The sequence below is a fragment of the Rhinolophus hipposideros genome, assembly GCF_964194185.1.
Source record: "Rhinolophus hipposideros genome assembly, chromosome: 5".
NCBI lineage: Eukaryota > Metazoa > Chordata > Mammalia > Chiroptera > Rhinolophidae > Rhinolophus > Rhinolophus hipposideros.
Genome location: NC_138051.1, coordinates 4,677,366 through 4,702,243, shown reverse-complemented (window position 1 = coordinate 4,702,243; position 24,878 = coordinate 4,677,366). Strand labels below are relative to the sequence as shown.

General features: G+C 37.3%; 1 protein-coding gene across 3 annotated transcripts in view; it reads right to left on the bottom strand.

The window, feature by feature from the left end:
- Positions 1–24,878, bottom strand: part of MYO9A (myosin IXA) — a 262,019-nt gene that overhangs the window by 210,895 nt on the left and 26,246 nt on the right. For all 3 annotated transcript variants that reach the window (XM_081050331.1, XM_081050332.1, XM_081050333.1), the window contains exon 2: positions 4,470–5,380. In XM_081050331.1, coding sequence (XP_080906457.1) covers positions 4,470–5,309 — 840 coding nt within the window. In that variant the 5' untranslated portion in view covers positions 5,310–5,380. The remainder of the gene's footprint in view (positions 1–4,469; positions 5,381–24,878) is intronic.

The following is a 24,878-nucleotide window of genomic DNA, read 5'->3' as shown; positions in this document are numbered from 1 at the left end:
TTAGGAAACAACAAAGGTCTCAAATCAATGACCTCTAGCACACTAAGAAACACACTAGCACACTAAGAAACTGAAAGAGTAAATGTAACATAATTGAATTACATTAAATGTAAGGCAAAAAAATAATAAAGATAAAAGCTGAAATTAATGAAATATAAAACAGCAAAACAACAACAAAAAATCCATGAAACCAAAAGCTGGTGCTTTGTATAACAAAGGAATATTACATAAAACAAGATACCAATAAATTTGACAAATTAAATTTAGCAGACAATTTCCTTGAAAAACACAAAGTACCACAAAGCTCACTCAAGAAGAACAGCACAAATAGCTCTGTATATACTTTAAAATTGAAACTTTGTTTAAAAACATCCTGCAAAGAAAAAACAGGTTTAGATTTCTTCATTAATCATTTCTAATACTGATAGTGGAAAAAAAAAATACCAGTTTTACACAAATTCTTCTTAAAAATATAAAAGAAGATTTCACAAACTCATTCTCATAGGGCCTGCATTATCTTTATATAAAAAAAACAAACAAAAAGACATTAAAGAAAATATTTCTCATGACCACAGATGCAAAAATTCTATACCAAATTTTAGCAAACAAAAATCAGCAATATATTAAAGATAATACCTCATGACCAAGTGGAGTTTATCCCAGGAATGCTGAGCTGGTTTAACATTCAAAAATCCATCAATGTAATTCATATTTTAACCAGTTATTTTTCAAAACACCCTATGACCATCTCAACAGACACAAAAAAATCATTTGACAAAAAACCCAACATCCATTGCTGATAAAACTCTATACAAAAAAAGAAAAAAAGGTAGCCTCAATCTACTATCTACACCAAACCAACAGCTGTCACCACACTTAGCACGTAAAGACTGAATGCTCTCCCTCTAAGACAATGCTTTCACCACTTCTCTTCAACATTAATACTGGAATAGCCAGTGAAATCTACAAGGAAAATAAGACAGATTGAAAAGGAAGAAATAAAACTGTCCTTATATTCACAAACATGATTTCCTGCATGCAAAATCCAACAGAAATCACAAAAATATATCAGAATATCTGTATCTAGACAAGTTGCAGAATACAAGATCAATATAAGAATATCAACTGTATTTCTACATACTAGAAAGTAACAATTGAAAACTTTGAAATACTATTTATAAAAAATTGAAATACAGCATACCAAAGATGTAAAAGACCTGTACAATGAGAACGACAAAAGATTGCTGAGAGAACATACACTTGTTCATGGGTCAAATGACTTAATATTGTTACCATGTCAATACTCTGCAAATTGAACTACAGATTCAACAGTATCCTAACCAAAGTCCTAAAAGGCTTTTACGGGGAAATGGACAATTTAGTTCTAAATTTCATGTGGAAATGCAAAGAACCTAAAATATACAAACAACTCTGCAAAAAGAACAAAACTGGAGAACACTACTTAATTTCAAGAATTATTGTAAAGCTATATAATGAAAATAGTGTGGCACTGGCATAAAGACAGACAAACAAATCAGTGGAAAAGAAGAAAGAATCCAGAAATAAACCCACATATACATGGACAAATGATTTTTTGACAAAGACAAAAAGGCAGTAAGGTGAAGAAAAAAGTCTTGAAACAAATGGATATTCATAGGTAAACACTGGATCTGTACTTTGCACCATATACAAAAATGAACTCAAAATGCACCACAGACCTAAATGCAAAACCTGAAACTAAAAAACTAATGGAAAAAAAAACATACAAGAAAACCTTTGCAACCATGTTGTTGGGCAAAGCTTTCTTAAATACAACACCAAAAGCACAGTCCATTAAAAAAAAAAAAAAAAAGGCTAAATTAGACTTTACCAAATTTAAAATTCTGCTCTTCAAAAGAGAGACTTAAATCTGGGAGAAATTTCACCAAAGGAGGTAAAAGATCTGTATAATGAAAACTATAAGACATTAATAAAAGAAACTGAAGAAAACACAAATAAATAAAAAGATATTCTAGGCACATGGATTGGAAGAAAACTGTTAAATATCCATACTACCCAAAGAAATCTACAGATTCATTGCAAGTCCTATCAAAATTCCAATGTTATTTTTCACAGAAATAGAAAAAAAAAAGTCCTAAAATTTGCATAGAGTCAAAAAAGACCCTGGACAGCTAAAGCAATCTTGAGAAAGAACACAGCTGAAGGCATCACACTTCCTGACTTCAAATTACATTATAAAGCTATGGTAGTCAAAACAGTATGGTATTGGCATAAAAGCCGAACTACAGATCAGTGGAATAGAATAGAGAGCCCAGAAATAAACTCATGCATTATGGTCAACTAATGTATGACAAAAGAGCCAAGAATATACAATGGGGAAAGGAAAGTATCTTCAAGAAATGGTGCTAGCAAAACTGAACACCCACGTGCAAAAAGACTGAAACTAAACCGCTAACACCATACACAAAAATCAACTCAAAATTGATTAAAGGTTTGAATGTAAGACCTGAAAACATAAACCCGTAGAAGAAAACATGGGGATAAAACATCGGTCTTGACAATGATGTCTTGGATTTGACACCAAAAGCGAAAATAAAAAGTGAGACTACACCAAATCAAAAAGCTTCTGCACAGCAAAGGAAATCAACAAAATGAAAACACAACCTACCAAATGGGAGGAAAATATCTGCAAATCATATATCTGGTAAGAAGTTAATATCCAAAATACATAACATTAAAAACACATACAACTCAATTGCAGAAAAAAAAAACAACCCAATAAAAAATAATGGGCAGAGGAACTGAATAGACATTTTTTTCACAGAAGACCTACAGACGGCTAACAGGAACATGGAAAGATGTGTAACATCACTCAACATCAGGAAAATGCAAATCAAAACCATAATGAGATTATCACCTCACATCTGTCAGAATGGCTATCATCCAAAAGACAAGAGATAACCACTGTTAGTGAGGATGTGGAGAAAAGGAAACCCTCATGCACTGTTGGTGAGAATGTAAATTGAGGCAACCACTATGGAAAACAGTATGGAGGGTCCTCAAAAAATTTAAAAATCGAAATACTATGTGATCCAGCAATTGTACTTCTGGGTATATACCTGAAGGAAGTGAAATCACTATCTTTGAAGAGACGTCTGCACTCCCATGTTCTCAGTAGCCAAGAAATGGAAACAGTCTAAGTGTCCATCCACAGATAAATGGATAAAGAAAAACGGAGCATATAAAGAATAGTTCTATCAAGGGTATGGAGTAACTGGAACCATCACACACTGTTTGGTGGGAATATAACATAGTATGTACAATCACTTTGGGAAAGTTTAGCAGTTTCTTTAAAAGCTGAACATATACCTATCATATGACCCAGTAATCCCACTCCTAGGTATTTTACCCAAGAACAAGGAAAGTGTATGTTCACACAAAGAACTTATATACAGTTTTATGTATAATAGCCAAAAACAGGAAACAGCCTAAATATCCAACAGGTGGATGGATGAACCAAGTGTGGTATACCCACACAACGGAATACTGCCTTATCAAAGGGATGAATTATTGACAGGTACGCGTAAACAACATGGATGAATCTCAAAATAATTATACCGAGTGAGAGAAGTCTAACATAAAAGAGTACATACTATATAATTCCATTTATACGAAACTGTAGAAAATACAAACTAACCTATAGTGACGGAAAGCACATAAGTGGTTTCTTGTAGATGAGTAGGTTGGAAGGGGTGCGAGAGAGGGATTACAAAGAGATATGAGGAATATCTTGGGGATATGTTCAGTATCTTGACTGTGGTGGTGGTTTAATGGATATATACATACTTAGTATCAAATTGCGCACTTTAAACACGTGTAGATCACTTTAATCTCAGTTATACCTCACAAAATCTCTCTTAAAAAACCCCCAACTAAGAAGTAATATTACCTTTTCCTTTCAGCTCTAAAACAAAACTAGTATCTTTTCCTTCCTTTTTACCCTTGATGGTATTACTTCTAAAACATTAGAGAACTAAAAAAGTTTTTCCCACATTCTCTACATTTTCAAAAGTGAACCCTTAGAATTTTAATGCTAGGAAGATGTGAAGGTTGCAAAGATACACATACACTGACAATACTATTTTCCCCAAACACCTACTTCCACACCCTTTTACAGGCAGGAGTCATGCTCTTGCCATCTCCCCTTACAGGGGGATTTATATGACTCCAATCAGCTCTTTCTCTTGCATCACTTTGACCCAAAGACACTCTTAGAAACAAATACTGCCATTGTCACACTCTTCAATCCCACATTGCCTTTGTTATTTCCCCATCTTCCAGTTTTCCTTGGTAACTAAAACTGATATCTATACTTCTATTTAGTTTCATTTCACTGTCTCACATCTACCAGTCTTTTCTTTTAAATTTTCTAAAGACACATTTAAGAGTAAGAAAAGTATTGTACACACCTCAAGTACTGGTCCAGCTCCAAGAATAATTTGTTCCACGCCACTGGCAAATCCCTTCTGACTGAGAGCAGTAAGGTGGTGAATAAGAAAGTTTGTGCTTTGGGTCTTCCCAGAACCACTCTCTCCCGAAATCACGATGCACTGATTCTTTTTGCGCTGAAGCATGGCGTGATAAGCCACATCAGCCACAGCATAAATGTGGGGCTCAAGTTTTCCCAATTGGTGGTTATCATACATTTTGACATATATGGGGTTATAAATAGGAAGAAACTTGAATGGGTTAATAACTATTAGAATACTGCCAACATAGGTATAAATTTTTTCATGCTTGAAGCGACTTCGTAGGTTTTCTAAGAGAGTTTTCTCATTCAAATCAGGTAAGCTACATAAATCATCAAAGTCTTTCTGCTGAGGCTGTGGAAGAAAACCTCGTTCCATCATCCTGCGCCGTTCTTCTGTTACCTGCAGCCATGACTGAAGACTGCCATAATGGATTGACCCATCAAGGTTTTTTTCTCTCAGAAGAAAGCGGTAGTCCTCGCCACTCAGGCGATTTTCCAGAGCCATTCGGGGCCACATCATCATTCGCTGAACTGGACAGTCTGTTGGATTGAGTATCCATTCTTCTCCACCAAATTCCTTTACCTCTGCTAGAACGTAACATTTTGTTTTGTCAAGATGAAGTCTGTTTATAAGAGAGTCAATCACCTCAGCAGCTGTGGTATTTTTTCTGGCAGGAACTGGACAGTAGATTGTCCCTTCTGAAATTTTCCCGGGATATATATGTAATGTGTGTTCATTATCCTCAAAGCGTCGTCTTCCTCCATCATTTACATTCATATTGGATCCTGTCCCATCAGCATGGATAGTACGTGTTCAAGATTGTGCAAACCATTTTTGTGGCAAGAGAACTGTAACAGAAAAGATGTGAAACATTCAGAAGTCATAGTACACAAGCATTGCTTTCTGATGCTCAAGAAAAAAAGGCTTAACAGTGATGTTGTCCATATCTTTTAGAACACAAATTCTAACTCTTTTCTTAGTGTAGGAGTCTTTTTTTTTTAAAGGTCTAATTGGCTTTATTAAGCGATTCATAAATTGGGCAGCATCCTATCTAGCAAGTAGAAGGGTGCTCAGGAGAAACAGTCTTAAAAAACAGTCTGAGACCACAAAATTTTACGTTTTATTGTCCAAATATGGACACTTTCTAAAACATCTTGCCAGAAATTTTTTCAATGTTTTATTAGTTTGGTGCAAAAGTAATTGTGGTTAAAAGGTTAAAATTGCAAAAACTGCAATTACTTTTGCACCAATCTAATATTATATTAATAATTCAAGATCCAAAGGAGTACAAATAAAAATTATTTTGTCTTCTACTGTCTCAAATGTTTCTCAAGCACCTGAGATTAGAATCAAGTTCTTTGTGTCTGAAGAGCCTCTCTGAAGACGGATTAAGATAAGACAGAACAATCAGACAAATCTAATCACTCTGTACTGCAAAGCTCTTATGGATAAAGCAAAATCAAGAAAAAATGCCATCAATGAAGCAAAAATTTTGTGAAATTAAAAACAGTAAGAAGAGCAAAGAGAGAAATTATTTTAATGTAATTAATCAGAGATGAGAGAAACCTGCTATAGAATAGACATATTTTCAAGGACTTCTAGACTCTGACTCTTCACCTGCTCTAAGGTGGAAAGGTGAAGGGGGCACCAAAAAGATCCTACCCCCGGCTTGCTGAACAAAGCTGACAAAATTATATAACTAGGCACCATGCAAATTTTATTCAACCTTCCCTTTTCAGCTAACTTTCTATCATTCCTCACACAAGTATCCTGCATATCCTTTCAATCTTCTCAAACCACAGCTATATCACACCTCTAGAAAAACGATTTCAACTTTTATACCTGAGAAAATAGCGATTTCCTTTAAATGACTCCTCCAACTCAAAATGCATTCCTATTTTCATCTCATCTTTGTTTTTCCATTCCTGTCTACAGAGAAAACAAGTGCCTCATCCTTTCCAAAGCTCATACAATCCATTTCTTATCTCCAGTAACGTGCCCCATCAAAAAACCACTCTCAGAAGTGACTGGGTGGTGAACACACAATACAATATACAGATGATGCATTATATAGAATTGTACACTTTAAACCTGTAATTTTACTAACCACTGTTACCCAATAAATGTAATTAAAAAAACACTCTTACGTGTTATCAATCTTTCCTTTTTACTGACTTCACCCTTTAACATAAAGATTATTTTTTTAAAAAAGTACCTTCAGTTACTGCTCTCATACTACTACATATTTATCAAAGTCCTCTAATGAATAAACTTTGCTTTTTACCTTTTTCCTAGATGATTTTTCAAATGTACAGAATAGTATAAAACATAAAAAAACAGCCATATATCTACCACCCAAATTGAACAAATTTGAAAACTGCTATAATTGCTCCAGATCATTTTGTAAACATAACATTAAAGATATAGTTAAAGCCCCTTCCTTTGCAGAGGTAAGCACTATCCTGAGGTTGGTATTATTCCCAAACATGTTTTAATATTTTAATAACATGTGTGGATCTCCAGATATTAGATAGTACTATTCCATTTTTTTAAGCTTTAAAAAAAAAATAGTGTCGTCCCTAAATAGTCTACATCTCACTTTAACTTACTATTGTATTTTCTATTTATAAATGCTGATGCATGTAAAGTTCATTAATTGACAAATAAAATGTCACTGTATGTAGGTGCATTAACTTAAAGTACCACTCTGGTGGGGAAGGTTGATAACGGGGGAGCCTGGTGTGGGGGGTGGGGGAACAGGCAACGTGTGTATGGCAAATCTTGTACCTTCTGCTCAATTTTGTTGTGAACTTAAAACTGCTCTTAAAAAAAGTTTATTTTTTTTAAATCCCATTGTATGATTATGCCACAATTTACCTATCTACTGTTCTTCTAGTGAACACTTATAATGTTTCCAATATCACACCATTAAAACAATGCTGTAATTCTCATACATGTCTCTTCATGCACCTTTGCTAGAATTTCTCTGGGCTTCATACCTAAAAGTACAACTGCTGGGTTTTAAGCATCTTCACCTTTACTAGATACTAACAAAATGTTCTTCAAAGTAGCAGTAACAGCTAGTTCACGGCCAGTGTAGGAAGAGCTCACGTTTCTCTGTGTCTTTACCAGTAAAAGTATTGTCAGACTTGAGTTTACGCCAATATAATAAGGGTGAAAAGGTATCTCATTACTTTCATTTGCATTTCCCTCATTACTAGTGAGGATGGGTAACATTGTCCTAGCACTTGCCATTTAAGCTATGTTGCTTATTCATATTCCCCTTTGTAAGTTGATTTTCCTTATTGGTTTGAATGAATTTTTCCTATATCCTGAATATTAATCACTTTTCAGTTGTTTGTGTGACAATACCTCCTACCATTCAGTGCCTTATCTATTTTTTTTTTAAGTTGCCTTTAGTTGTAGAGAAATTTTTAATCATCAAATCTACCAATTCTTTACAGGTATGACTTGATTCTTTTTCTAAAAAAACAACATTACCAACAATAAGTCTTATTGGGTGCTCACTTGTACTAGTCATTTTTCTAAGCATTTCACATGGATTACTTAATTTAATCCCCATAATTCCCCCGAGGGCTGTTTTTATCATCATCATCCTCATTTTACAAATGAGAAAACACAGAAAGATTATGTAACTAACCCAACGTCATAACTAGAATGTGATAAATCTGAGATTAGAACCACAGTCTGGTTCTAAAGCCTACATAGTATTATCTCCTGGTATAGTTTTAAAAAATCGTCTCTTCATGCGTCCTATTTGGGAGACCACCTCAGAGATAATGTGGATGCCTGACCATGGCATTGTACACCAAAAGCTAAACATTAATGAATGCCAACTATAATTTTATATATATAATGTGATGGCTCGGTGTGAGGTTGGAGGGATAATGGATGGGGGAAGGGGGGTTCACAGTGTGAGGGATATAAATGATAAACGTCTAAGTATTACCTTGTCTTGTACACCTGAAACTAATAAAAAATAAATAAAAAAATTTAAAAAAATCGTCTCTTATCCTGAGAATATAGTTAATTATCCTGTATTTTCTTCTACAAGGCCTAAGTTTTGCTTTTCTCATTCTGGTCTGTAATCCATATAGAATTGACTTTCACGTGTGCTGTGAGATGGAGCTCTTAATTATTTTCAATCCAATACAGATGAGCAACTGAACCAGCACCACAATGAAGGGTCTAATCTTTCCCCACTGATTTATAAAGCCATCTTTGTAATGTACCAAATTCCAAAAAAAACAAAAAAAAAACAAAAAAAAAATCAATCTGTTCTGGGCTCTGCATTCTGTTCCACTAGTCTATTTGTCTACCCTGAACCTATCTTAATTACTATAGCTCTATAAGAAGTTTTGATAACTGGAGGACACATCACCTCTATTTGTTCTTTAATGTTATTTGGCTATTTACCACAAGAATTTTAAGAGCAACATGTCTACCATGAAGTAACTTTTTGGCAGTTTGATATTGCATTGATTTTATAGATTAATATTGGAAAAAACTGACATCCTACTGATTGCCCATTCATGTACACCATGTTGTTATCTTTTTTAATTACACTATTATTCACTTCTAAGGTTTCTGTCATTCTGATATCCACCTGATCTTTTCTCTCCCTATTGAATTTCATAATTGTTTTATTTTAAGGGATACTACTTGCTTACTTATCTCCTTGAAAATCCTAAATATATAATTTGATATTTTTCAAACTAATATTTTAATGTCATTGTCGTGCAGGGCCTGCGGGGTCCCCTCTGGTCCGGCTCCCCATATATGAACGCAGGATATGGTGAGGCCAAAAAGGGGAACACCCACGGAGCCATAGATAGGGGAGTCATACCACACTATATTCTCTCTGGCAGACTGACGCGACACACACAGTAGTAGCCACACGATCCGCAGCCTGCCATTCACTTCTCTGTCTGCCATCAACCAACCAACCAACACAGCCCCGCAGTTACATCAGTAGCCAATTGGCCAGCCGGTCACAGCTGATGGCCAACCAATCACAGTCGAGGGTCATTCACTACCCGAGCCAGCACCTCCCCACACGAGACCGAGAGCCTGGAAAATGCTCTTTGGGACTCTGTCCCCACAGTCATCTAGAGCAAAGTGTTCTTCTGATTGTTGATTTTGTTTTGTATATTTCTTAGCATTGGATGGCTTAATTTGTTTGAGAATTTACCTTTACAGGTGCACTTTTTTTCCTCCCCTTTCTTCCGCCTCCCCCACCCCACTCCGGTTCAAGCCGTTGTTCTCAGTCTAGTTGTGTAGGACACAGCTCCCTGGCCCAAGCTGGTATTGTGAGCATTACATCACCCCACCCCACCTCCTTCACCACCCCCTCCCCCGCCACACGCGTGGCTGAGGTAGTTGGTCGGTTGGCCGCTCACAGTAGCTCTCAGCGGCTGCCAGCCACTCACACTGGCTGCCGACCACTCACGCTGGCCACCGGCCGCTCTTGGCAGCACACGGTAGTCCAGGGCAGCACACAGCAGCCCACAGCAGCCCGCGTCAGCCCACAGCAGCTCACGCCAACCTCTGGCCGCTCACGGCAGCCCAGCTCCAGGGAGAGCTGTTGTTCACAATCTTGGCTGTAGAGGGCGCAGCTCACTGGCCCATGTGGGGATCGAACCTGCGACCTCAGCGTTGGGAGCATGGAGCTCCAACAACTTGAGCCACCGGGCCGGCCCTACAGGTGCACTTTTTAATGGAAGACTTTGTCTATAATACCATTAATCGTACCTTTTAAAATCAACAATTTTTAATATTAGTAGACAGTGTTCAATTTCCCCAGTTATAAACATTTTTCTTATAGTTGGGCTATTCAAATCGAGATCTGTCTTGAAGAAACAATGAGGAGATGCTTCAAGAGGGTAGTTTCCTACCTATAAAGTGATGTTTGTGTTCTCCTGAATCCCTAGGTTTATGGCCTTGAATAAACTGTGGTCTCTGATACGAGTCAGCAGCAAAACTACTCCGTACCGTCAGGCAAGATGTACCCACATTACCCCAGGAGACGTCCTGGGTAACCACTGTCTGATCTCTACAGGGTACAATATGGCCGCCCAGAACTAAACTCAGAAACAGCTTTCCAAAAGAGGGAAAACTATGGTCTCATGGTTTCCAACAATGAGGCCAGTCACAATAATACTTCCCATTTACCTCCAAGAAGCCAAACCTCAGCTGCTTAACCTGCAAGTTCCCAGCCATAGCCTCAATCACTGCTCTGTGTTCTATTCCCTTTCTGAGACATAAAAGTGTTTACCTTTTTTGAGCCCCATTTGTGTCGATTTGACTTCCTCTTTTTGTTACTTTATCAATCATTACTTGGTGTTTGGAAAAAAGGGGCTGCTTCCAAATATCACTCACAAATACATCTTTACAGCAAACATGAGTGTTTATCAGAATCATCTGGGGAATGTTTTAAAAATACACATTTCTAGGCCTAATGATATTTCTGAGGTTGGGAAATCTAGGCAATTCTGTTGCTTTTGGTCCACAGCATAGTATTTGGGAATCAATGGTTTATATTTCCAGTCTCCACTCCGTTACTACTCTTCCCACATAGCAAGCTACTACCAATGTTCTTTGAAAATGTCACCAATTGCTATCAAACTGCCAAATCCAAAAGCCTCTTCTCAACCCTCATCCTAATACACCACACAATAACATTTAAATGAGGTAACCATCTTCTCATTCTTGAAACCCCCTACGTGACAATTATTTTTTTTTTGTAATCTTCTAATAGGCTCACTCTTTCTGACTCACTCATAACAACTTTTCCACTACCTGACTGTAACAATAAAAATAGTCTCCCAGTTTCTGGACTCAAACCAGTGCCCTCCTACCTGGATGATTTTCCCTAGTCCTTTATCTATAAAGTATACCGTTACCTATTATCTATGGGAGCTTTTGCACTACAATGGCAGAACAGACAGAGACCATATGGCCCACAAAGTCAAAAACATTCACTATGAAGCTTTGAAAGAAAGTTTGCCAACCCCAATTCTAGCATTAACTACTAAAATACAGAGAGAAAAAAAGTTTAACTTCCCAACTGTTAGAGTAAAAAAACGGAATGATAAAAAATAATTCCAGGAAAAGCAAGAAAGGAGCAGGGGGTTAGAACAAATGAAAGAAACGGAAAGCAAACTAAATATATCAGTGATGGAAAGAGAATTGACTCTGGGTGGTGAACACACAATGTGATATATAGATGATGTATTAGAGAATTGTACACCTGCAACCTATGTAACTTTACTAATCATTGTCACCCCAATAAACTTTAATTTAAATATATATTATATATCAGTGACTTATTAAACGTAAAGCTCCAATTAAAAGACAAAGAATGTCAGAGGATATTTTTCAAATCCAACTATATGCTGTTTTCAACACACATACATATATAATATGAGGATACAGAATCTGAAGAAAAGAGAGAGAAGATACACCATGCAAATTCTAGCCAAAAGAACGCTGGTAAAATCCAAAATAACATCAAGCAAAATAGAAAAAGAAAGTTGAGTTAAATACCTCTTAGGTCCCTTTTAGCTCTTCCATACTATAATTCTAGGTTTAGGCGTGAGACAAAGGTCTCTGGATATCACTGGTGACCCCGAAAAGCAGGAAACGAAAAGGAGGAAGTGATAGATTGGTAAGTAAGTAGACCAGTGGGTATTGATCAAATCAGCTATACAAAAGAATTATGAGTAAAATGTTTATTAGTTGGGGGCGTGAGAGCACATCTTTATGATTATAAATAGAACTAAGCAGAAAAGCAGAAACAGAAAACTTACGAAAAAAAGGTCTAACTGATAAGCCAAGGTTCTTTGGTAAGCAAGACTAAATGAGATTTAGGTCAAAAGTGGGCCAAAGTGCCTCCAAAAGAAAAGACACTATTTCTTTTTCTGAAAGGAAAAAACCTGGTTCGGAAGCAGCTTTTGAGGTAAGACGTGACGGGTGCGTGTTAGCTGGTCTTCATCACCACGTAGGATACAGGCGCCCCCTTTTACTCATAGTAAGTCAATGCCAAGTAAAAGCCAAATTGGGGGCTAAAAGAAAAAACATTTTGTAGTAGTCAACTAAAGAAAAGATGATGGAAGACACACAAGTTAGCATATAACACACTATAGCATAGGTACGTGGACAACTATCAATTTAGTCTGCCCGCTAGGTAATCTACTACCTTCTTCAGGTGAAAGTACTGGGTTTTCATTTAAAGAACTACTTCTCCTCCCCTGTCATCTGACACCGTTTAAATGGACCAAACTCACTCCCCAAGCAGGGCAGGAGGGTAGTATGAGGTGCGACCCAGGCCCAGTAAATCAGTTTATTCCATTCCCCCTAGCAACAGTGACTGCTCACTGGAACAGCCACTGGAACTTTGCAGCAACTATTAAGAAAGAATTTTTTTTTTCCTACTAAGACTGCTAATCTTGAAAGAGGTACATTAGTCCCCGCAGCCCCACTGTAGTTTCACTTTCCTTGGTTGTAGTTAGCGTAGTAAACTGCTGTCCAAGACTATTCAATGGAAAATTCTAGAAACAAACAATTCGTAAATTTTAAATCCTGCGCCATTCTGAGTAATGTGATGAAATTTTACACCATTCTCCTCCATCTGGTCGTGAATCATCCCTTTGTCCAGTGTATCCACACTAGGTAAGCTACTCAACCATCAGTCACTTAGTAGCATGTCATGGCTCAATTACCCTGGATCACCCAAAGAAAATGATCCTTCTTTTTAAGATTTTTATTAAAATCTAGCTAACATACAATATTCTATTAGTTTCAGGTGTACATCATAGTTATTCAACAATACACACCTGGCACTATACAGAGTTATTACCACATTATTGATTATATTCCCTATGCTAAAGAAGTGATCACCATGGTAAGTCCAGCAACCATCTGACACCATACCACGCTATCGCCATCTGCGACAACATGGATGGACCTAGAGGGTATTGTGCCAAATGCAGTAAGTCAGACAGCGATAGACAAATGATCCACCTTCTAATGTGAGGTCAACAGCAGCCTAACACTATGTCACTATGCCGACGTCACTCACCTCACTTCATCTCATCACAAAGATATTGTACCCTCTCACATCATAAGGGTCTGAGAGAGAGACCATATTCAAATAACTTTCATTGTAGTATTTTTTTGTATTTTTCTATTAGTTATGATTGTTAATCTCTTATTGTGCCTAATTTATAAATTAAACTTTATCATAGGTATGTATGTATGGGAAACAACAGCATATACAGGTTTCGGTACTATCCATGATTTCAGGCATCCACGGGGGTTGTGGAACATATCCCCCATGGATAAGAGGGGACGACTGTAAACCTAGAGCTGTGGGCAGCCATCTTCCCTGAATGCATTAAAAAAGGCTCTCTGCAGTAAAAGAGAACCAACTAATACACACAGTAAAACCTTATCAACGCTGCTTGGGCCACTGAACCCAGCAGTGCCTCAAATAAACTCAACCACTGAACTTCCTTGTTAAGGGTGCCAATCAATTCCCTTTTATGCCCTAAGCCGCTTTCAGTTGAGTTTCTGTTCTCTGCAATCAAAAGAATCCACCACAATAGGTAGCATTTCAGTGCAATACCCTTTGAGAATATAGATGGCCTTTGTTATCCAAATTCCTGATATCTAAAAATCTCACACTCTCAATTCAGGAACCAAATAGATTTGAATAAACCTTTGGATACTTCCTTCACTATCATGCTATTTGCTTCCCAAACTTGGGAAAACAAATAGATTCAAATAAGGTAGTACACCCACCCCCACATCCAAATTCACTGTCCAAACTGAAGAATTAAACAGTTAGATAGTGAAGGATACTTGTAATGCAAGCCAGGCAGAAATATAGCAAGGGATGTACAGTAGGTCAACTGAAAAAACATAAAATATAAAGTTGTATATAAAACTATACGTGTATAAAAATGGACAAAAATATTACGCTTTTGGGAAATCTTCAAAATTTCCTTTTATAGGTTTTCACCAAAAATAAGTTTGATACGCACGACACTTCACTTGAATAACAATTCTCTGAGACAGGGAACAAACCTTCCAAATCAGAAAATTAAGGCTTAAAGAGCAAAAAAACACTATGAAATTTATGGTAAAGATGGCATTTCAAATCAGCAGGGAAAAGGGAGTTTATTCCATAAAAATGTGGGGATAAATGCCTGAGAATAAAACTACGCACATAAAGAACCAGCACTTGTATAACAACCAGATATCGCTGTATCTTTTATAAAGAAAATTTTTTTTTTATTCTCTATCCCCAACTAGTTATTTCAAAAGTATACGCTAACAGAAGGAAACAATGTGGTAGACAGTTGCTGTGGTCAGTAGGGTGTGGTTTAGAATAAGCCAGCTTATGATGTTATTCACTGGACTGAGTTAGAAGAGACTAATTATAGAGAAAAACTGTGGTGAAGAAAGAAAACGAAGTCAGAAAATACAGTGTTTCCTTTAAATTAGAAGTTCAGTCAAAAAGATGAAACAACTAAAGATTCTTAAGGCAGTGTTTTGCATCTGTGTGCTAATAAAATTTAATTTTGAAATAATATGTTGTTCTTTAACTTTCCAAGTTATTTTCCAAGACGACAAAAGTAGTATCCTTTCTCTTTATACTTGCTTTATCATAGGGATCCATTAATGAATGTTAGCAAGCAGAATCGTACATTATTATTCAATAACAAGAGTAGAAGAATAGAATCAGGCAAATGTATGTCTAAAGAATAAAAATCTAGCTTCACTGCAGGAAAAAAATCATTCAAGCAAAGGCCTCCCCAGTACATATGAGTATTAAAAGGACAACATTCTACTGTAAAGGCAGGGTCATTTGTGGAAATAAACAGTAATTTATATACAGCTGCAAATTCCATGGGGAGAGAGAGCTATTAAACATTTTGAACTTATTTTAGAAAAATAACTCTGGAAAAGTGGTGTTCAAGAGCTAATATTCATGTTTCTTCATTTTTTTAGTACTTACAATTCAAATGTTCTACAAATACACTTATTACCATAATAACATGTAATCACATATATAAACATATATGCAACTTATTTAAATATGGAAATATTTATATGTTTATTTTTAAACTTTGCAAAATATATGTTTTGTAATCATTAATTTTTTCAAAAGTCTCCAAATACACTTCTTACATTTTCTCCTCTTCCTGGGCACACGGCTAGCGGGTATTTCCCAACCTTCCTTGCAGTTAGTTACATGTGACCATGTGATCAAGTCCTAAGCCAATGGTATGTAGGCAGGGGTGATGAACACCTCCCTCAAGCTGAGCCAATAAAAGCCCCTAAAAATGGGTCTGTCTTCCCTTGTCTGCTGGGACCACGTAGGGATCTGGGGAAAAGCTCCAGGGTCCTATGGGATACAGAGCCACCAGATAGAAGGACTCTAGGCCCCAACGGACCACATGGAGAAGAGCACCCACCATCATCCCACGTCCATTCACCTACATTGGACTGTAATGTATTTAAGAAACAAAATTTTTCTATGCAGAGCCACTAATATTTGGGCATGTTTAGTGAACGCAGTTAACCTACCCTGATGAATGCATTATAAAATCTTCCCAACCCCTCGCGTGGAGAGTTCTATAAGGAAATCCCTCTTATATTTATTTTTGAACTTCCTCTTATATTCAATCCATCAATAAGTACTATTGGTCTGCCTTTAAAATAAATCCTGAATCTAACCATTTTTTACCATTCCCGTCTCTACACGTACCACTTCGTTCAAGCCCTGAACGTACCACTATCGTTCTCTCACCTGAACTAATGAAAAGAGTGCGATACCCTCGCTTCTGTCATTGCTCCCTTACAGCCTGTTGTATACACAACAAGCAGAATCACCCTTTTTAAAGGTAAATCAGATCACGTCACTCTCCTATTCATAACCTTCAATGGCTCTCCATAACCCAATGACATAAAATTGAAACCTCTTCCCGTGGCCTAACTTCATCTTTCCCTCACTCCGCTCCACTCCAGCCTCCCTCCCTGGTCTTTTATCTGTGCTGAAGCTCAGTCCTGCTTTAGGACCTTTACACTTCCTTCCTTCCTGCTCACTCTGCCGGACTTGCTTTCAGATCACTGAGGTCTCTGCTCAAATGCCAACTCCTCAGAGAGGCTTTTCTTTACTACCCTATCCAAAATAACTTTCTTTCACCACTCTAGTCTCCTTATTCTGATATATTTTTAATCAAAGAACTTGCTGCACTATCTAGGATTATATCATTTTCTTGGGTTTTTTTGTATATTGTCTGACTTCCGCACTAAGAGAGGAAGACTAGTCCTTTCCATCAGAGGTATCCACAGCTTTTTTCCCTTTTCCTACTGACTTTCTGATCTATTTTCATTATTTGACTTCTTATAAGAGCTATTTTCAACAATAACTTGATAATGTCTGGCTTTAAAAATGAGTAAACAATCCAAGTCCTTTCTAGGCAGGTAATTACTGTTGCTGATACAGTAAACATGCCTAGCAATATACATAGACGAGCGGCTCTCAAGAAACAAGGATATCTAAATGGCTAATAAGAATATGAAAAAGAATTCAGTATGTGTGGTAGATTCTATTATTCAAAAATACTCACTACCTGCCTGCCCTCATGTCCATCAGGGAAGTATACCTCCCCATCCCTTGAATCTGCCTGGGCTAAGCCGCAGGACTCAGTTTAGAGAGGGGAGGTCAGCAGACATGATGTAAACAGGTCTTGAAATATGCCCAGCCAGCCAGGTATGGCTTCTCACACAGGTGTCGTCCCGCACTGGAGAACATGCCTCATCTAGCCTACTTGTCCCAGTAGGAAGATGAGATACACAGAGCACAGCTGTCCCGCTGACCTACAAAATCATGACCAACAAATAAACACTATTGTTGTACACCACTGGTGATTTTCAGGTTGTCTGTTAAGCAGTAATAGTTGGCTAATACAATATCATTAGTCATCAGAGAAATACAAAACAAAATCACAACGGGATACTACCAAACCTCCACCAAATGGCTATATCCACTAAAAGGTATGCACAAGAATGTTCATTGCTATGTCATTAATAAAGTAGCCAAAAAAATGAAAATAATCACAATGTTCATCAACAATAAAACTAATAAATGGAATACAATCTAGCATTAAAAAGAACACACTGCTGACACACAACATGAATCTCATAGGCATCATGTCGAGGGGCAAAAGGCCTGATCCAAAAAGAAACATGCTAAATTATCCCATTTACATGAAGTTCACAAACAGACAAAATAAATCTATGCTTATACACTTCAGAAGCATGGTACCCTTTAGGGAGGTGGGTATAGAGGCAGTGCACAAAAAAGGGAGCCTTATGGAGTTTTATAAACATTTTATGTCTTGATCTGGGATGGAGAAAAGCAAGTATATACACATAATATTTAAACTGTGAACAATGAAGACTTGTGCTCTTTACTATATAAAAGGAAAAAACTTTAGCTTAACCAATGAGACTGGTTATTTGAAGTTAAAATGGTATTTCACGTAATAAATGTTGATTATCAGTCTAATGTTGTAATTATTACTACATAAGTTAAAAACACCTCAAAATTACACTTTAATCACTAAATACTGGGAGAAAGTATTAAAAATTATAATAGCACCTAGTTTAAATATTCCAAAGGTTTCCTTTTTAAATATTACATTATTTTAACAGTTTCAAAATAAACTGACCTTTTGCCATCCTACTGGGACACCACATTGACTATATAACCAAAACATGAATTTTAAACAACTTAAAATCTCTCCCTCTACAAGATATATTCCCATTGTTCTTAAAATGAGATTTTTTTTTCTTAATATACCAATATGGATGGAATACTTAATGAACTTTTTGTGCTTTCATCCATTTAATTAATAAAATTCCAGAAGCTTCAAAATATTTTACTCGGAGATAAAAAAAAAACGGCGGCGTGAGGTGAGCCTCTGTAACGCTCCCCTGGAATTTACAACGAATCGGACAACAATAACTCCACAAAGGACTCCTTGCACAGCAGACAGGCAAGACGAAGAGGCCCACTACTGAATTCACCTCCAGGTGGGTGAATCGCGCGAGCGGGGAGGAGGGAGAGGAGAAGTGCGGAGACGGAGCCGCGCGGGCGCAGGACACAGACCTACCTCAGTGCTCGGAGCCTGCTCCTCCCGGATCTTCCGCAGCTGCGGGAGAGGGAAGGACTCGGACTGCTAGGGCTCCGCTTACGGCCCACAGGGCTGAGGGGGCAGCATACAAAACCGCTGAACACAACGCTCGCTCACGGCAGACCTCGGAGCAAAGACTGAGGGAAGAGGGCTGAAATCGGTGGTTTAAGCCCTCACTGCCGAGCGGAGAGCGGAAGCCTCAGGCACGGAGACTAGCCGCCCCTCCCTACCCTCCCAGAGCTCGCCCGCCCCCACCTGCCCGGTGCTAGAAGCGATAAAGTAGCAGTGTCGGATCAAAGGACAGAATATTTGCTGCTCTGACAACTGTGGACCTCAGACACAGATTCGCAGCTCAACTAGTTCCGGCAAAGGGGAGGGAGCTGTGGAAGCAGGACTGGCTGTGGTGGTGGACGCCGCCATTGCTCTGGGCCACCTCTCACAACTCACCCCGCCCCTGGCCCCACCTATCTGGGCGGATCCCTGCAGGAGTAAACAGAACTGCTGAAACAAACGGGCTCTGAATCTGGTGCAGAAAGAGCTTTGGAACTCCAAAAGCTCTTCGCATACCTATCAACCTGTTGCAGAAGACACTCCTGTAGATGTCTAGGAAGAGAAATAGTAAATCAGTGATTGCCATGAATAACCACGGCAACAAGATAGCTCAGAAAGAAAGTGAAAAGTCTCCAGAAAAGGAACTTAGATATATGGACCTTTGTGATTTAAATGACAGAGAATTCAAGATCGCAATTCTGAAAAAACTGAACGATATGCAAGAAAACACAGAAAGGCAGTTTAATGAACTCAGAAACACAATCAAAGAACACCATTAGCATTTTACAAAAGAGATTGAAATCTTGAAAAAGAACCAAATAGAATTTCTGGAGATTAAGAACTCAATAGAAGAAATTAACAATAAAATATCCAGCTTAGGTAGTAGAGTTGACCAGATGGAGGAAAGAATCAGTGACATCGAAGATAGGAACCTGGAATTTACACAGAGGGAAGAAGAAAGAGACTTGAGACTTAAAAGAAATGAAAGAACTCTACAAGAACTTTCTGACTCCATCAGAAAGAGCAATATAAGAATAATGGGCATACCAGAAGGAGAAGAAAGAGGGAAGGGAACAGAGAATATATTCAAACAAATCGTCGATGAGAACTTCCCAAACTTGTGGACAGAACTGGATCCTCGAATCCAAGAAGCAAATAGAACACCTAATTACCTCAATCCCAACAGGCCTTCACCAAGGCACATTGTATTGAAGCTGTCTAAAATCAATGACAAAGAAAGAATCATCAAGGCAGCCAGGGAAAAGAAGACGGTAACTTACAAAGGAAAGCCCATTAGATTATCATCAGATTTTTCAGCAGAAACTCTACAAGCTAGGAGGGAGTGGAACCAAATATTCAAACTATTGAAAGAGAGAAATCACGAGCCAAGAATAATATATCCAGCAAAGATCTCTTTTAGATATGAAGGAGGAATAAAGACCTTTCCAGACATCCAGAAGCTGAGGAAATTTTCTAATACACGACCTGCACTACAAGAAATACTAAAGGAGGCTATTAGACCACCATCAACAGGGTCAACTTGTGGCAACCGAAACATAAAAAGGGGGAGCGTAAAGGCCTGAACTGGAATATGGGAATAGAGAAAGTAAGCGTACTGAAGAAACTGGAATACTCTAAATATCAAACTTTCTTTTACATAAACTCAAGGGTAACCACTCAAAAAACATCCAAATCTGAAATATATACTGTAATAAAAGAAGAAACAGAGGGAAACATCATGGAATACCACCACACAGAAATAACAGACAACAACAAAAAGGCAAAGAAACAATGGAGACACAGCCTTACCAGAAAACTAAAGACAGAATGACAGGAAATCCTCACATATCAATAATCACCCTAAATGTAAATGGACTGAACTCACCAATAAAGAGACACAGAGTAGCAGATTGGATCAAAAAACTAAACCCAACCATATGCTGCCTACAAGAGACACATCTCAGCTACAAGGACAAGCATAGACTCAAAGTGAAAGGGTGGAAATTGACACTCCAAGCAAATGGTACCCAGAGAAAATCAGGTGTAGCCATAATGATTTCCGATGAAACAGACTTCAGGGTGAAAAAGACAACAAGAGACAAAGATGGACATTTCATAATGGTAAAGGGGACTATACAACAAGAAGACATAACAGTCATCAACATTTATGCCCCCAATCAGGGAGCACCGAAATATACCAAGCAACTACTAACAGAACTAAAGGGAGAAATTGACCAAAACACAATTATACTAGGGGACTTAAATACATCATTGACAGCTATGGATAGATCATCCAAACAGAAGATAAATAACGAAATCGCAGCCCTAAATGACACATTAGATGAATTGGACATAATTGACATATATAGAGCACTTCATCCTAAAACATCAGACTATACATTCTTTTCTAGTGTACATGGAACATTCTCAAGGATAGACCATATATTGGGACACAAAATCAGCCTCAGCAAATTTAAGAAGACTGAAATCATACCAAGCATATTCTCTGATCACAAAGCTTTGAAATTGGATATCAACTGCAAAAAGAAAGCAGGAAAAAACACAAATACATGGAGATTAAACAACATACTTTTAAAGAACGACTGGGTCAAAGAAGAAATTAGAGGAGAGCTCAAAAGATACATAGAAACAAACGACAATGAAAATACATCCTACCAAAATTTTTGGGATGCCGCGAAAGCAGTTTTAAGAGGGAAATTTATATCATTACAGGCCTATCTCAAGAAACAAGAAAAATCCCAAATAAATAACCTCATGTTACACCTTAAAAAACTAGAAAAAGAAGAACAAGCGAAACCCAAGGTCAGCAGAAGAAGGAAATAACAAAAATCAGAGCAGAACTAAATGAAATAGAGAACAAAAAGACAATAGAAAAAATTAATGTGACAAAAAGCTGGTTCTTTGAAAAGATTAACAAAATCGACAAACCCTTGGCTAGACTCACTAAGATAAAAAGAGAGAAGACACTAATTAACAAAATCGGAAATGAAAAAGGGGAAGTTATCACGGACACCACAGAAATACAAAGGATTATCCAAGAATACTATGAAGGACTATATGCCACCAAATTTAATAACTTAGAAGAAATGGACAAGTTCTTAGAAACATATAGCCTTCCAAGGCTGAATCATGAAGAACTGGAAAATCTTAACAGGCCGATCACCAGTAACGAAATTGAATCAGTCATCAAAAACCTTCCCAAAATCAAAAGTCCTGGACCAGATGGCTTCACCAGTGAATTCTACCAAACCTTCAAAGAGGATCTAATACCAATCCTGCTCAAACTCTTCCAAAAAATTGAAGAAGAGTCAGTACTCCCTAACTCATTTTATGAGGCCAACATTACCCTGATACCAAAACCTGGTAAGGACAACACAAAAAAAGAAAACTACAGACCTATATCTCTGATGAATACAGATGCTAAAATCCTAAACAAAATTCTAGCAAATCGAATACAACAATGCATTAAAAAGATTATTCATCACGACCAAGTGGGGTTCATCCCCGGGGCACAAGGATGGTTCAACATTCGCAAATCCATCAATGTGATACATCACATAAACAAAATAAAGGACAAAAACCATATGATTCTATCAATTGATGCAGAAAAAGCATTTGATAAGATACAACATCCATTTATGATTAAAACACTTACTAAAATTGGTATAGAAGGAAAATACCTCAACATAATAAAGGCCATATACGACAAGCCCTCAGCTAATCTCATAATTAATGGTGAAAAGCTGAAGCCCTTTGCTCTACGTTCAGGAACACGACAAGGTTGTCCCCTATCACCTCTGCTTTTCAACATAGTGTTGGAAGTCCTCGCCAGAGCTATCAGGCAAGAGAAAGAAATAAAAGGCATCCAAATTGGGAAGGAAGAAGTTAAATTGTCACTCTTTGCAGATGACATGATGCTATATATAGAAAACCCTAAAGACTCCACCAAAAAGCTATTAGAAACAATCAATGAATACAGTAAAGTTGCTGGCTACAAAATCAACGTACAAAAGTCCATTGCTTTCCTATATACCAACAATGAAATCTCAGAAAAAGAGATAGAAAAAACAATTCCTTTTGCAATTGCAGCAAAAAGAATAAAATACCTAGGAATAAACTTAACCAAAGATGTGAAGGATTTATATGCTGAAAACTATAAGACATTTTTGAAAGAAATTGAAGAAGACACAAAGAAATGGAAAGACATTCCGTGCTCATGGATTGGAAGAATCAACATAGTTAAAATGGCCATATTACCCAAAGCCATATACAGATTTAATGCAATCCCCATTAAAATCCCAATGGCATTTTTTAAAGAAATAGAACAAAAAATCATCCGATTTGTTTGGAACCACAAAAGACCCCAAATAGCCAAAGCAATATTAAAAAAAAAGAACAATACTGGAGGTATCACACTCCCTGATTTTTCCTTGTACTACAGGGCTACAATAATCAAAACAGCTTGGTATTGGCGGAAAAACAGACACATAGACCAATGGAATAGAATTGAGAACCCAGAAATAAAACCACATAAATATGGACAGATAACTTTTGACAAAGAAGCTAAAAACATACAATGGAGGAAAGACAGCCTCTTCAATAAATGGTGCTGGCAGAATTGGATAGCTACGTGCAAAAGAATGAAACTGGACTGCTATCTGTCACCATGTACCAAAATTAATTCAAAATGGATCAAAGACTTAAGCATAAGACCTGACACAATAAACTGCATTGAAGAAAACATAGGTACTAAACTTATGGACCTTGGGTTCAAAGAGCATTTTATGAATTTGACTCCAAAGGCAATGGAAGTAAAAACTAAAATAAACAAATGGGATTATATGAAACTGAAAAGCTTCTGCACAGCAAAAGAAACTATTGACAAAATAATGAGGCAACCAACTGAATGGGAGAAGATTTTCGCAAACAGTTCCTCTGATAAGGGGCTAATATCCAAAATATACAAGGAACTCATGAAACTCAACAACAAAAAAACAAACAACCCAATTGAAAAATGGACAGAGGACCTGAAGAGACATTTCTCCAAAGAGGATATACAAATGGCAAATAGACATATGAAAAAATGCTCAACATCGCTAATCATCAGAGAAATGCAAATGAAAACCACAATGAGATATCACCTCACCCCAGTCAGAATGGCTTTCATCAACAAAACAAATAGTAACAAGTGTTGGAGAGGTTGTGGAGAAAAAGGAACTCTCATACACTGTTGGTGGGAATGCAGACTGGTGCAGCCGCTATGGAAGGCAGTGTGGAGGTTCCTCAAGAAATTACGAATAGAATTACCATATGACCCAGCAATCGCTCTCCTGGGTATCTACCCCAAAAATATAAAAGCATTTCTCTATAGAGACACGTGTACTCCAATGTTCATTGCAGCTTTGTTTACGGTGGCCAAGACATGGAAACAACCAAAATGTCCTTCGATAGATGAATGGATAAAGAAGTTGTGGTACATATACACAATGGAATACTATTCGGCGTTAAGGAAAGATGATATAGGAGCATTTGTGACAACATGGATGGATCTCGAGAGAATAATGCTAAGTGAAATAAGTCAGACAGAAAAAGCAGAGAACCCTATGATTTCACTGATATGTGGTATATAAACCAAAAAGAACAAGACAAACAAATGAGAAACAAAAACTCATAGACACAGACAATAATTTAGTGGTTACCAGAGGGTAAGGGGGTGGGGGGTGGGTGATGAGGGTAAAGGGGATCAAATATATGGTGATGGAAGGAGAACTGACTCTGGGTGGTGAACACGCAATGGGATTTATAGACGATGTAATACAGAATTGTACACCTGAAATCTATGTAAATTTACTAACAATTGTCACCCCAATAAAATTAATTAAAAAAAAAATATTTTACTCATTCTTATAATAAAGGCTATAAAAATGTTTATATTATTTTAATCAGCAAATTTTCTACTCTGTACAAACCCCCTAAAGTTTACTCATAATTACTATCCAATGTATTGTTTGACAGAAAAGCTAAGAATTCGTCAATTCTTTAAATT